The sequence below is a fragment of the Pagrus pagrus genome (assembly GCF_965226575.1).
Source record: "Pagrus pagrus genome assembly, chromosome: 7".
Classification (NCBI taxonomy): Eukaryota; Metazoa; Chordata; class Actinopteri; order Spariformes; family Sparidae; genus Pagrus; species Pagrus pagrus.
Window position 1 is genome coordinate 9,241,365 of NC_140191.1, and position 15,994 is coordinate 9,257,358.

The window sequence follows — 15,994 nt, forward strand, 5'->3', positions numbered from 1 at the left end:
AAGTATTTGCTGGTCCAGCACCCCCAGTGGTAGGGCGAAGACACTGCAGCACAACTTTTTACTTTGGTTTCCTCAACTTCAGACAATAAAAATGAAGTCCTTCATGAAGGTTAGTGATCGATCAGGCTAATGCTTCGTAAAATGAAGCGACACAAACCCTGATTTCCTTTTCTCAGACTTTTCGCGGATATTGAAGAGCTCAACACTACAAGTTTGTTTTAAGGTGAAACTGATTTTCTTCCATATGATATTTCAAATATTGATTTTTTTTTTTAATTGCTAGTTTAATTGCTGGTCATCAAAATGTAAACTTGCTTTGTTAAAGCTGTTTGAACAAATAATCCTGTTTCTCCACAGAAACTGAAATTCAGTGTCAACAGCACTAAGTAACCAATTCAAACACTAACTTAAGTTTAGAGCAGGGTCTATTAAGTGCAGAATACAGGCCCATAGACTTCAAGACTTTGGGATGATTGATCACTCTCTGCCTTATCTTGTACGTTTTATTTCCTTGTGTCCAGTCTATTTATTTTACGGCCTTTATATTTATTATTGTGAAACTTAATATGGCAAACGTAAGATTTAATTCCCCCTACTGGGACAATAAACTTGTTCCACTAAACTAATAGACTAGTCCGCTGCAGAATGTTCTGCTCGCAGAAAACAGTACAGAGCCGGGCCGGTCTGCACACCCACCTCATTTAACACAGCGCCGACGCCACCCCACCTCTGCAGCCCGGGCACCCCACACACTCCATCCACACATCAGTCACCGCTCGCTGTGTGTGTGAGTGTGTGTCAGTGTGTGCGAGAGAGAGACACAGAGATGAATGACCGTCTGATCACTCACACAATGCAGCTAAGCCCCATAATGAAAACCGTTGATAAGGAGAATTAACATAAAACCTAAGTGGTACAGAACGAGACAGTGGACATAAATAAAAAAAAATGTCTCCTGCGCCGTAAATCTAAACCATAAACACAAATATATACGACTCACATACGACACTTCCTCATCCGAGGCTGGAAAAAAAAAAAAAAAAATGACCCCAAAGCATATGTACATATCTGCTTCATCCTCATTTTTGCTTTTTGTTAGTTCCCCGCAGAGCCGGGCCCTCCACTCATAGCACGGTGCAGTAAGTTTTAATGGTAAATCAACAAAGGGCCGACATGAAAGAAAGGCTAGCTTTCCAGTTTGCAGGGTGAAGAATTATTCATCAGCACTGTAGTGTTGCACTGCAGGCGAAAATCCTGCAGCAGCGCTCCATTTTAATTGCCAGAAAATGACTGTAAATGATACAGAGAGAGAGGGAGAAGGGGGCAGGAGGGGAAAAAAAGGAGACAGAGGGAGAGAGAAAGGAAAAAGAGAGTTGGAATTGAAGGTATAAAGAACGGAGGGGGGGAAAAAAGGACGCCCCCACCACCGACAGCTGCCCCCCAAATTGAAGGCCATGGTGATAAAAAGCTATGTGGCAATCAGAGAAGTGGAGTGTCCCCCCAGCAGCCTAAAAGAGAGATAGTGACGGGAGAAAAGAGGAGAGGAGGGCGAGGGGAGCGCCATCAAAAAAGGAGTGGTGGGATTAGGTCTGAGAGAGAGTTTACTACGCTCTTTTTGTGCGCCGAACCTGCAGGATTAGAGATAACAAATGTTAGCCGAGGACGGGCACCTGCTGTGAGCCGAGAGGAGGGAGGAGAAGAGGGGAGGAGAGGAGAGGACGAGCTAACCCGCTAAAACAGCAGAATGGGCTTTTGTGGGCCCCGTGCAGAATTAGAGGAGAGAGGGCTGTGAGGGGGAGAGAGAAGAGAGGATAAAGGGGGAGGGAGAGCAGGGGCAAAGGACTGAATGGAACGGGTACAAAGTAAATTTGTAATTGTCAAACAGATGAAGGAGCTGAGATTTTGCAGAGGAGTAAACATTGAACTTGCTAATCTGTGGACCTCAAAGCCGGCACTGTCGCCAATATGTGAATGTTTGCGCCTCCCCTGTAAATCCTGAGATCAAACTTCATGTAAAAAAGAAAATAATAATAATAACGCACAACACATTTTCTAACTTTTTGAAGTCTCTCGGCTCTGCTCCTTCCCCTTTCGCCGTGTCCTAAGTACCTTTGCACCATCCTCCTCTCCATCTCCTTCCGCCCCTCTTGGGTGTGTGTGGCTGAAATTGCCGCTGGGGCCTGGGGACCTCCCCGCCTGCTCTCTGCAATGACCCCAGCCCAGGAAGCACTCAGACTGGTCAATCAACAATTAAAAGCCTGTCTGTAGCCACTAACTCAATTCAACCACTCAGCTTAGTGCTCCGTTAGAGCCGAGGCACCCAGACAGAACCGAGACAGACTCAACAGCATTGACCCCTCCGCGCACACATACGCGCGGTGGTCCGAGCCGGTGTGGTCACTCCTACAACAGCCTTACCGATGTTTGAACCTCAAGAGGGGGGGGGGGTGTCTCAAACAAAAGCTTCCCCTAGGTAAGTGCTGTGGATACACACGTGACAAGAGGAGGCGGCAATTTACCTTGAGGCCTGGCCTGGACAAAAAGGTCACGACCTCTCCCTCACAAATGTCTTGGTACCTGCACTTCAACCTGAGGGTTTAACCCTGCTTAGCGTTCAATACTGGGTTTGACCTTTTCGTTGGTCTGACTTAAGGCATTTACTGTAGTGGCCTGTGCATTAGGAGTCTGTGTGTGTGTGTGTGTGTGTGTGTGTGTGTGTGTGTGTGTGTGTGTGTGTGTGTGTGTGTTGGTATGTGTGTGTGTGGCCTAGTATTTCAACTTTTCACACACTCAGATATACATTCACGGACCAAAACACGGTTGATTAAACAAGCACTTAAGTGAAAATGAAAAATAAATAAAAAGAACACAGAAACAAACATATGCTGGCTTTCCCTTTCACTGACACACACACACACACACTTTTTTTACACGCACAGACACTCACACGCTTCATTCACTCCATATGTTTCCCACGTTTTACTGTTTCATCATTCACTCATTGCTTGAGAAAAAAAAAAAATAAGACTTGGAAATGTAATATAAAAACAAAAGCCAGAGAATAACTGCAGGGGCTGGTAAACGAAGCATAAAGACCCCGAGTGACCGAGGGGAATTATTTGGCTCCATTAAGCAGGCATTAACATGAATTACTATCTAATTAAAATTAAACAGCTCATTAATAACTTTGCGGTGGGGCCTTAGTGTGGAAGTTCTCTGGAGTGTGTGTGTCTGAAGTGTGTGTGCGAGAGAGAGAGGAGCTGTGTTGTGTCGTGGCCAAGAGAGCAATCAAGTGGGATAAACTAAGCAGCTGGCCCAAAGGAAAGTCAGGGCCTGAGAGGGCTTACCTGTGGAGCCAAACAGCCGCCCCTGAACTAGCCACATGCAAAGAAGACGCTCTTCTCCAAATAAAGTTGACTTAATTCCCCGTTTAAAACAGAAATCAGCCCTGTGGCGTCGAGGTTAAGGTGCCAAACATGAACTGAAACTTCCTGGGTTCAAATCAGATGGGGGCCGTTTGTTGCGTGTCTTTCCCCTCCTTTCCTGGCATCTTTTTTTTTTAATAAAGGCATGATGAAACTTTTTAAAAAGTAAAACAGAAATCCATTTAGAAAATGTGCGTGTCAAATCATGCAGCGCAGGGTGGTGAAAACTCCAGATTGTCAATGAAACAGGACTTAGAATACTTTTTTTTTTGCTAAGAACTTGTTAACCTCATTAACCGAACATCGAGGGGTGTTTTTTAAAACGATAATCCTTCATATAAAGCCAGACGACCGCCAGAAAATGGAGCTGCAACAGCAAAAGAAAACAGCAAAAGGGTAAGTGATGCTGTCTTCCTCTAACACGCACGTTAGGTCAAGCTCGCTCGCACTCGACTGTATATAAAAAGGTAAGGATGCTGCAATGGAGCTGAGCGGACTCGTGAACAACAGACTTTCCGTGACAGGCAAACATTGCAACAACATGTGCGAGACACGCCGACTCACTCCTGCTGCTTCCTGTGCGGGTCGTGGCCTTGGTGTCGGCGAGCCGCTCGGCCTCGCAGGATCTGTCAGGAGCAAAGAAGACGGGAACAAGAGAAGAGAAGAGAAGAGTCAGACACAACTGATGCTGAATGAGGATAGCGACTGTCCATAAGCACAAAAACAACGCCACCTGTAACCTCCAACCTGCACCGATGTCACCGTTCTTAAGAAAACGCAGCATCAGCGCTGAGACGCCACAAACTTCTGAGCCTGAAATCAGGTTTGCAAACACCCTCGCTCTGCGTGTATTGATAATGGAACCTCATTGTCGTAATCCACAAGATTGTCCGAAAAAGCAAAAGCTCGACAATATAACAACAGAATAAGGTGACGGAATAATGATAGATAGTCCTCAGAGATGGTGAGTGAATAACAGAGAGAGAGGGATATAGAGTTAGGCCCCAATTGTATGCCAGTGCATGCGTCTACCACCTCCCCTCCACCTCTCCCCCGTCCTCCTTCTCCTGGCCAGGAGCTGTTTACCTCTCTATCAGCGCTGCTCTCTAAAAGCAGGGACCCCATCCATATTCACCGGCCTCAAATTCCTCTGCTTATCTCCCCCCAACCCTTGAAAAACCTCCCCGTGTTCCCCTCTGCACATACATACATACATAAACACGTCTTTATGGAGGCAAGAGGCAAACGCGCTGGGGCAGGAGGGGGTCGGGGATAAGAATCACCTTGAATTCAAAGCAGAGGATTGTGGGTCCTCGGCGGGGCGGACGGACGGGCAGCCAGCCACACAGGCGAAGGCTCACGCCGGCGTGACACACGAACCACGAGACAGGTAGAGGGAGGCTTTAGGGGATGGCAGCAGATGTGTGCACCAGGGGCCGTTGGCAATTCAGGGGGATTTGGAGCAGCGTGGTGTGGCGCTCGTGGAATTGTGTGTTATTAGATGATAGGCGTCATTAGGTGGTATAGGTGCATGTGTGGGTTGTGTCTCTGCATGTGCAAGTGTGTGTGCTAAATCTTCAACCTCGTGGAGTGACTGTCAGGCACGTGGTCGTCATCATTCAGACTTAAAGATATTGAATTTTTGAATGAGATTTTGGTTCATTCGTCATAAAGTGACTCCAGCTGACACGAGAAATATCTCTTTCGGCCACTTCAGAAGTTATTGAGAAATCTAACCGGATTAGCTGTTATTCCCAACATGGAGATTTACATGAAGTGGACAGATCACTTATGTGTTGGTGGCTGCTTTTTGAAAGTGGGAGCAGGAGACTGGCTGATAAGAATTGAGAGCGTGAGTGAGGGCTCAAAGAGTGCTCGAGCAGAGGCAGCAGAGACACATGGAGTAGGGGGGACCGGTACCCCGTTCCTCTCTGCAAGCTGCGTTGTTTGGGGATTGAAGTTGGGAACTCTCTCCACTACTAATTGCGCGCTGGTGCCTTTCATGAATATTCATCCTGGCGTGTTCAGACCCCGCCTAATTAGCCGAGAGATAGACGAAGAAACTCGCACCTTTTACCACAAGAGAAGCGTTTCCCCCTCCTCCTCCTCCTCCTCCTCCACCTCCTCCTCCTCCGTCGCATTCTCAGGGGGATGCTGGCAGAATAGCCCAAGTTCATTAGCCAAAAAAGAAAGGGAAAAAAGTTACCTGAAAAGCACGGGACGATTTGGTCTTCAAAATGGATGGGCAAACAGGCTTTTTTTGCCTATTGCATATTTAGTGCCTATTACGCATGTCTATCAAAAAAAAAAAAAAAAAAAAACTGGAAACGAAATACAATTATCTGATTGAGTGAGTTGGTGGATATTATTCTACTCGCTGTAGTTGGAGGGGTACATCACATGAATTTTAAAATCTAAACATAGCTCGTGGCAGGTCGACATGTTCCCCCTGGAATTGAGGAAGACTTGTATTTAACATCTAATATGAGGCCGAGGCCGTTTTAAAGAGTGCGAGTAGTGTGTTATTCCAGGTGCACCTGCGGAAATAACAACCCCGATGACCTGAAACTTTTATTTTGAAATTAAACGTGTGAATATAGAAAGAGGACTAAAATAACCTGATCTTTAAAAACCCACTTTTAAAAGAAAACTCACATTCAAGTTTTTAAAAAATTGCTTTCTAATTAAATAACACTATTTATTTAACTCATTGAAAAGTAAAGAAAATGCTGAGACATGATTTAACAATAACTGTTCGTCATGGATCATTATTTTTTCCTCCACCTTGCATCCTCACAGCCAGTCAGAGCAGAGCAGAGGGAGAGGAAGAGGGGGACTTGGTTAATTGAAGGGTCGATCGGGTCCCATTGGTTGAGGTGCGTCCTGTACAATAACTGCTGCATATTAAGTAGACTGGGAGCAGGATTAACACGTGACTGGCTGAAAAAAGAAAAAAAGAAAAAAAGAAAAAGGCCCTTCATTCTAATAAATAAACCCTGACATTGCAGCAGCACAGAGAAATACATATATCCCTATCAGCAGACGCGTGACGTGTAATGTCCTGTCCATGTCACAACGCGTGTAAGCTTTAATGTCGCTCTGTTTCCTGCATGTTCACTTCATGCCAAGACACCACAGGGAAGAAACTCGCGAGAAAATGACGAATAAAACCAGAGAATTGTGTTTTCAGAGTGACACAAAGAAGAGACTTGTGCGCACTTATTTTAAAAACCGGTCACCCAACTTCCTCCACACTCATCTCTGCGGTTCATACTCAATCTCTCTCTCTCTCTCTCTCTTTTTTTTTTTTTTAAATCCATCATATCGTGCTAATTTCCAGCCGCTCTTCCTGTACGGCCTGTCATTCACCACTAAGTTCTGTGTGATCCCTTTCATCGGGCGCACCATGGAAACCTAGTGCGTCCTGGCAAAAATGCACCTCAGCGCACACAAGGCCATATTCTTTACAAAAGGGGCCAAAGCATCTGGATCTTTCTTTCTTTTCCTTTTTCTTTTTTTTTTTTTCTCTTTTCCAGCAGCTCCTCGCTGGCATGGCAAAAGCACAAGACCGGGTCTGTGTGGCAGAAACCACTGCTTTTTATAGACTGGGAGACAAGAATGACTGAATGGCTAACGCATCTTCATTAACTGAGAGCTGCATGGAGCTCCGGTCCCTTATAGCGGTGACACGCAGCCTCTGAGGTCTCTCAGGAGTTTAAAAGACACTGACAATAAGAAATGTCCTGGCTGGGATTTTCTCATTAACGAGTCGCGTTAGAGACGCGTTGTCCATCATTGTCTTAACGTGTTATTTTTACATTTTTACGCGATTTCCCCGGGCACATCCTCCCAAACATTAATTACATAAAATAATGTTGAGTTCATTTGCAGGTAATGTTATTACAGATCTATTGCACGTTAAAAATAGGCAATTTAATCATGCTTTTTTTTTTTTTTGTTTATCGAGATTTAAAGTGAGAATATTTGCATTATTAGTGTAAAAATGACACTTATTAATAACACGGCAGGTGAAAGGTGCATTGCATTAAAAACATCTTCACATATCTGAGAAATCTGACCGGGATGACACGCAGATAACTCGCGCGGATTGTCTCCCACTCATCCCAAATAAATATATAAAGGATGGGTGGACAAAAACCACGCCTTTCAAGAGATGATGACGAGCACCTGTGACCCCGACAACATTTTCCACACTCGCACACACACACACACACGCACGCACACACACTCTCACACACACGTACACACTCACCACATTGTTAACGCTGGAGACAAGAGTACAGCAAGGACGCGGTCACAGCAGAAAGGAGACAACTTACCTTTTAGTCATGTAGTCCCGGATTAAAATGAACACTCGAGTGGAGTCGTCCTGTAACTAGAAAGAAAATAGTCGCATGGGGAAGATGACAACAAACAAACACGCGGCAGAGATAAAAAAGGCAAAACATTGCTTTCAGGTAAATGATTAAAATGAGACTGTTGCGCCTGAAAAACCTTCCAAAAAAGCTCCTGTTTTAGAAGGAGGGGAACATGTGCCTGATTGCAGAGTTTTAGGCGAATGGAACGGGAGAGATGTAAGATTTGTTTAAAGCCCCGCATTTCCATTTAAGAACGTGATTGTGTTTGCAAAGATCCCTTTCAATCTTCGCATCTCCCCCCCTCTCTCTACCCCTCAGCGTCTCTGAGGCTGCTTTGCAATTCATAGAATTGGTAATTTGCTATTGGGACAAAACGTGAAGGGAAAAATAATCAGATCAACCGGGAGAGAGGTAGTGAGGAAGGAGCCAGGAGGAAGAAACACAAGGTTTCTCTCTCCAAGTTGCTGCTTAGTGAAAATGCTTCGAGAGGTAAATGATATAAGAATATAGCCAATTTTTTTTTTTTTTAGATTTTAGTTTCTGGAATCGGTTAAAATCTACATTTTTTTCCAGGACTGGGAGGAAAAACCACCACCAGCAGCAGCAGCAGCAGCAGCAGCAGCTTGGCAGTGAGGGCGCAGTGTCATATAAAAATTAAATTAGATTGTTTTTATGATAAATTATAAATGATTATTATCGGATGTGGCGTTAAACCTCTATAAGAGCTGTGATTGTGATTCAGGCTTTTTTTTTTAATCTTTTTTTTTTTTTAAATAAGATGTTGAACGATGTGAATAAAGTGTGTGTAATATCTGTCACCTGCACTACACGTGCGTGCGTGCGTGCGCGTGCGTGCGTGGATGTGGGGTGCAGAGAGGGAGAGAGAGAGAGAAGGAGAGAGAGAGAGAGGTAGAGGGAGCGTATCTTGGCCTATCATAACTAAGTGGGTGGTGATGATGAGATCATACAACATTGAAAATTACCGAGACAATACAAATAAATGACACACGCGGAGGCTTTGAAATAGAGCAAATACTTTCAGATTTGTCACACGTTTACAGCAGCATTCACGCACACACACACACACACACACATCACACACACGGCGCGTATTTACGCGCCTCTCGTTGTGTGGGCGGCTGCAGAGCCGAAGCATCGCGCCTTATAATCTATTTAAAATGAGGAGCGCTATAATCATCAGTGACCTATTATAAAGGTGCACGGGTGTGTGGTTTGTAAGTGCATGTGTCTCAGTGTGTGTGTGTGTGTGTGTGTGTGTGTGTGTGTGTGTGTGTTGGAGGTGGGTGTGGGGGGGCAGCCCTTCAAAAAGATCTCCGTACTCCCCCACGTGGTTATTTGCAAAACAACCGATCTAAACTGAGGGAAACCTAATCAAACCCTGCTGCTGCCGCCGCTGCCGCTGCCGCTGCTGCTGCACCTTCCTCTCAGACAACTGGAGAAAAAGAAAATCCAGCAGACAGGGCTGGAGTGAGTCCGTGCGCAGGTATACGAACGGCAGAGAGGGCTACTGTTAAAAAACTCAAAGAGACATTTAATAAATAGAACATATGTTTTTCTATAACATATGTAAGATCGCAGCTCTGTCCGTCCTGTGCGAAAAATGCGCTGTACCATGCTCTGAAACCCTGCGCCTATTGAGCGTGTCCCTAGTGGGCTTGAATCGGAGAGGAGCCAATACAAGCGGAAGGGAGGCGTGTCTTCGCTCCTCCACAAGACCTCCCAGAGCAGGTTTGTTGCGTTTTGGCTCTAAAGCCTGGAGACCTCCGAAGTGCTCGTCAGTTTTCGAAGTAGGAGCCATGGCGACAACAGCTCAGTATATTCCGAGGAATAACTCCTTACCGTCTAACCCGCTCATGCATCCGGATTCGGATAGGATGCACCAGGGGACGACCTACAGAGAGGTGCAGAAAATGATGCACCACGAGTACTTGCAAGGGCTTGCGGCGACCAACACGGGACACCCGATGAGCCTGACGCACCACCAGTGGCTGCCCACCTCCAACACCGACTGGTCCAGCGGCACCCACATCGGACAGCAGGAGCACAAAGCCAGCGTGCAGGCGACACGGGACGACCTGAGCAGCGGCTTCCACCACAGATCTCACCTGGTGCACCAGCAGACGCAGAGTGGCCACCATGGTTCGTGGGCGCCTACCACGACCCACCACCTATCCCCGCTGTCCCCAGCATCCAACGGTCACCAGTCGCTGGTCTACTCCCAGCCTGGATACACAAACCTCAACGCAATGCTGAGCCCCCAGCCCGGCTCCCTGCACCATGGCATGCGGGACCCGCTCCACGACGATTCGGGCAGCCACGACAACCAGATGGAGTCGCCCCAGCAGGCGTTCAGCCACCACCAGGACCACTCGGACGAGGACGCGCCCAGCTCCGACGACCTGGAGCAGTTCGCCAAGCAGTTCAAGCAGCGGCGGATCAAACTGGGCTTTACGCAGGCGGACGTGGGCTTGGCCTTGGGCACCCTGTATGGAAACGTCTTTTCTCAAACCACAATCTGCAGGTTTGAGGCGCTGCAGCTCAGCTTCAAGAACATGTGCAAACTTAAGCCGCTCCTAAACAAGTGGCTCGAGGAGACAGACTCAAACACGGGCAGTCCCACCAATTTGGACAAGATTGCTGCGCAGGGCAGGAAACGAAAGAAGAGGACCTCCATTGAAGTGGGGGTGAAAGGGGCGCTGGAGAATCATTTCTTAAAATGCCCAAAGCCGTCTGCTCATGAAATCAGCACTTTAGCCGGCACTCTGCAGTTGGAAAAAGAGGTTGTCCGTGTTTGGTTTTGCAACAGAAGACAAAAAGAGAAAAGAATGACACCAGTGGGGGTCCCTCACCCGAATATGGAGGACGTATATTCCCAAGCAGAGACCCCTCCTCTACACCGCACACTACAGAGTCCTGTGCAGTGACTGTTTTCATGAACAATCCCAGCATTTCCGCGGGTGGGATAGAAAAGGGAAAAAGGGACTATGGAGTTTACAGTATTTAAGTTTGGCTTTTGTTTTCCTGAGAAAGAGAGAGAGGGAGGAAAAAGAGACATGGAAAAAAGTTGAACAGATGAGTTTTTTTGACCCTTAGTATTCGGAGATCGTCACGTCCAACAAATAGATGGCAAAGAGGGGGGGGGGACATGTTAAGATAAAAAAGAAAAAGAAAAAAAATCTTGAAAAAAAAGACAAAAAAATATTCGCTATTACTGATTCCGTGCGCATTTAAAGTGAAACAAAGATCTTTATTTACCAAAATTATATGGAGGAGACATGCATATAAAGCAAAATTTGAAATCCCATGGCTGTTTCTAATGGGGAGTAATTAAACGTGGCAACTGAGGCCATCTCCTCCTGGTGTACCATGAACTGCTGGGCGCTCATCACCAGAACGAGGTGGCTGCCTGGAAAATGATCAACACTGGAGACGAGTAGCCTACACTGAATGAACATTTTGCTTTTTCAGGCTTAAAACTGATTAACCAGATTTTCTGAATATTAGTGTATACTTTCTTTGTTATATTAAGTGTGATGTTTTGGTTTGGAAATACTTTAACTTCAGTGTCTCTCTTTCTGCAGACTTGTCTATATGATTTCTGTCATTATTTGCTACATTAGGTACTGTAACTCATCAGAGCAGCCTCGATTTTTTATTTTTTTTTTCCTTCTGTTTGCTCAGTGGGAGTTGGTGGTGGAGAAGTGATGGAAATTATGGCACCCGAAAAAAAACCACATCAGTGAATAAGGTCAGACACATTTCAGAAAATGTCCAATGCAGCAGGACGCCTCAGTCCTCGCTTGCATGCCTTAAAAAAGATATTTAAAGCTTTGCAGCTGACCACGTCGAAAATTTGCAAAACAGCACCAGACGCTAAAAGGGCAATTCTACAAAAAAACACACACAAACAAACAAACAAACAAACAAACAAACGCATTTTCTTTTATTTGAGGGGGGTGATTGCTTTCAAATTATTGTTTTCTTTGCATGTAGCACTTATTCTTTCGTTGATATTATTATTGCAATTTTATATTTGTTAATAAAATTGTGAGTGGAGCTAATCTCCATAGGCTTAAAACACAATAAATCCCATGTTTACAGGTTCCTGGTTGTCACCACAGAGCGCTGTCAGCTCACACTTGCTTACTGCCTGTTACCCTGTTGTATTCCCAACATTTCAAAGAGAGATTGGTCAAACACGAAACGAAAAGTAATAATAACTCAGGTAACTTTCAGTGCCCCATGTCGGAATATCACGCCTGTACATGATTTTTTTTTTTTTTTCTAATTTTGTTCCTGTATTTTTATTTTTTAGATGTTTTAAATCTGGTTCCAACCACACCGTTTTTCCTTTGTCCCACACATCCATTGTATTATATCAAATCGCTGGATTCGGAGAAAAGAAAAATAATAATTCCTTAAAGGTTAACCGATGAAGGGACTTAACTTTAGATATATTTATTTTTTTCTGACCTGAAAGGAAATCTGATAAAAATCCTCATGCGTTGTGTGTCACTTATCAATGCTGGACCAGTCCAAAAAGCCTACAGCAGTGCTATTCAGTACAGATGAGGGGAAACGTGTTTCTTTTTTCTTTTTCTGTTTGTTTTTCTTTTGTTTTTTCAAGAAAAAATAATAATGATAAAAAAAGATTTTAGAGAAAATGTTGCCAGGATTATTTCCGATATGTAAATATGTCCAATATGTAAACTTGTATTTGTTCTGAGATATTGTTTTGTTTTTGTTTCTTTCCGGGCAGTTTTGTACACTTACTAATTCCAAGAAGATATTTTAATATGATTTCATTTATGAATCTGACCATTTATATATATATATTTATTTCTTAAACGTGTTTGGAGCTTTTTGTTTAGCTCTGTTAATGGTTATGTTGCAGTGGATTTCAGTATGTTCCTCTTTTTTGTTTACTACATTGGTTGTATGTTGATTGCTAAATGTAGACTGCAAAGTCACATTTATATTTATGTTATAGTAATATTTTATTACTTACATAAAACATATATACAAGAAATGGTCTTTTGTCTTCATTAAGATCCAGAACCACTCGTCCCTTTCTGTTGTGGCATCACCAGGCAAAACAAGATGAACATGATCATGAAGTTTTAATGCTGTTCGTTGGTGCTGAGCATCGGGAAGCTGGTCAGCACGACATGTGTTCAGTTTAAATAGCAGTGATTCGTTATGTAACAGGGGGTCGTTTAAATCAGAAGCTGTGTACATGTGCTGTTAAAGGGAATAGACAACAGTATTTTACCTCAGGCATTCCCTGCTAAGTTCACACAGTCTCTGACGTTGTTCACATCTTTGTGTAATAATCGCAGTATTAAATTGTGCAATATTAATACGGGATTACTGTCTTTTCATTGAGTGGTGGTTATTTTATTATTACTACTCATCATCATCATCCTCATCATTATTATTACTTTCATTAGCTGCCCAGGTGACTTATTTATTCAGGCCTTCCTCAGTCATATTGAAATGTGAGCTGCTTTCCCTTCACACAAACCATCGACCATCACTTGTCATGTTTTAAGTATTTAAAAAAGCGAACAGTGACGAATCTTTGATCTGAGACAAGAGGTGCCTGCAGGCGAAAATCAGCCTCTTTCCCAAAGACAGAGGGGGAAAAAAACATATATACACGGCAGGCCCTAAAGTGTAATCAGAGTACAGACAGGCCTGCATTCACAGGCAACATGTTTTAATGTTGTTTAACACCACAATAAATATTCAATTTCTCTAAATCCCATATTAAATGTTGTTTTTAAAGTTAGGCCCCTCTCCGTGAGATCACGGGCCACAGCGGCAGTGCGCATTGTCCCCACATTTAAAACCTGAGCTCCTCTGCACACGTTTTTAATCCCCTCCAACATGTTCACTGTTTTATTTGGATAATTTTTTTTTACACCGTGGAAAAGTTAAAAAAAGCAAGAGGATGTGCAGCAGCGTTCACGAAGCCTATAAAAAAAAAAGCCAAGTCCAGGCGAGTTGAAGAAGCGTAAACTTGTCTGCGTTTATTAGCCTTTATTTTAACGATCAGTTACATGTTATTTCAGATAGTTAACAGCTGTGCGTGTGTTTTTTATTAGGCGTCTTTCTTATTGAAATCGTGGCGTTGGCAAACATGACCACGCAGCACAAAGTTTGAAGGTGCGTTCAGTTGCTGGAGAAAGCTCCGATTTTTTGGACATGTACTCGCTTGTTATACATTTCCACTCAATTCACACTCAGTATCCACCAACGTCCTCCTCCAGTTTGCGCGGCTCTATTTTTTATTTGTATTTTTAAAAAGATGAATTTGCACAGCTGTGTCAAGCGCTGGGGAAAAAAATGACAAGTAACTCTAATTTAAGCATGACTTTAAAAAAAATAAATAAGTAAAGGCACAACATGAGCCTGCCGAGATCGGCCTTTTGTGCTGCTGTGGTGCGGGTGAAGAAAAGTGTGTTTGCGGTGGCTGCGGTGGTCAAACTGAGGGAGAAGAGGCCAGCGATCAGGAGCACAGCAGCTGCCAGGGAACAGCGGGTCACAGGCGCCCCCCGCTGGTACAACGTGAGTACTGCAGCATCCAACTCTACCTCGAAGTTTGATAGACACAGCAACAACAACAAAAACACACCACTAACGTAAAATATTAGAATAATCAACATTTCACCAATTTGTGTATGTTCATTTGAAGCACACACATCTCAAACATGCCTGACGTCAAACTCCACCTGCACACTTAACTGTACTCTGCACCTTTACACACACTCAGTGCACTTAGAGTAAGTTGAGTTTTCTCTTTCATCTTTCATTTAATACAAATTTAAAACACATTCAGGTGTTTGAACACTGCTGAAGTTACTTGGGTGCACATGTTGGCTTTCTCCTGTCCACAATCTGTCACTACTTCAGCGTAGTGAGCCAAGCAGAGAGACATCCGGTGCCATTTTTAAAAACAATTCGGCGTGGCTTTTTATGCTTTTAATTGACAGGACAGCTGAAGTGACGACTGGAAAGGTGGAAGAGAGACAGGAGATGGGCACGCAGCAAAGGGCCTTGGGTCAGATTGGAAGTCTCGGCCGCTGTGGCGAGGACACAGCCTCTGTATGGTCCACTCAGTCCCATTTTTAAGTTTTAAAGTTGAAGTTTTAAATGTGACTCAGTCTGGGATCCACTATCAAACCCCTCAGATTCACAACAGCCACTTCAACCACTGAGGGCCTGAACGTGACCAGTGGCAGTGGGTTGAAATGCCACGCAAAGCAAAGCCAGCGGCCTGGAGAGTGAACATAGATGTGGAAACAGAAGGAGTCCACAGTTGACCAGACAAGAGAGATTTTGGTGACTGCTACCAACTGTTATCTTTTGATGAGATGCAATTTTTATTCGCTGCCGTATGGAGGGACACAACCTCCATTATGCCGATGAATCAATAATACATGAGCAGAACTCATCACAAAACAGCAAAACCCAGCTATTTGACCTACGGATCGCCACAGTTCACCCTGTCCTCCTCTCCTCGTCTTCCCCTCTCAGCAGCCTGCTCTCCTACACTGAGTGGGCTCCTCGGCAGGCAGCGCTCGCAGAGGAGCTCCAGCCTCAGCAGTGCCCGGGCGCTGGCGAACACTGATGCCTCCTTCATCAGGGAAGTATCGTCACACACAGGAGATGTGGATTAGTGATGATTAGCAGGGATTATGGCTGGTTAATGGTGGGAAAATACATTAGGAACCATCGGCTCTGGGAGGGGGAGGGGATTTCACTCACGCTAGCGGATTTGCATTGATCCACAGCAAATGAATGAGGATTAGCAGCATCAAGCTATCTGCCAACAGATAAATAACATTAAGCGTATTATACGCCAACGCCTGTTATTAATGACATTACAAACACCACTACAATGTTGGCAATTATGGAAATAATGGGAGCGGCTGAATAATTTACTTGGTTGGGATTCTTGGGATTCCACATCGACCTCATGTACAGAGATGTGAGGTGATGCTGGAGAGCCAAGACGCTGATAAGCAGAGGAGCATTTAGTGTTTGGGCACCACTTTCTAGTAAGGGACGATTTAAGGGGTTTATATATCATTAATGGCTTTATTCATGTTTAATAAATCATTCACGACTGCTTTATAGATTAGTAATAAGCCATTTGTAAGGACA

General features: G+C 44.4%; 1 protein-coding gene across 1 annotated transcript; it reads left to right on the plus strand.

Moving 5' to 3' along the window:
• Window positions 1–9,595: 9,595 nt before the first annotated feature.
• Window positions 9,596–13,179, plus strand: pou3f1 (POU class 3 homeobox 1). The gene has a single exon (XM_084356305.1). It carries the CDS (start codon window positions 9,622–9,624, stop codon window positions 10,747–10,749), a length of 1,128 nt encoding a protein of 375 aa, XP_084212431.1. The 5' UTR covers window positions 9,596–9,621; the 3' UTR covers window positions 10,750–13,179.
• The last annotated feature ends 2,815 nt before the right edge of the window (window positions 13,180–15,994 follow it).

Excerpts from the sequence above, each read along its gene's own strand:
- pou3f1 (XM_084356305.1), top strand. The coding sequence starts at position 9,622 with ATGGCGACAACAGCTCAGTATATTCCGAGGAATAACTCCTTACCGTCT.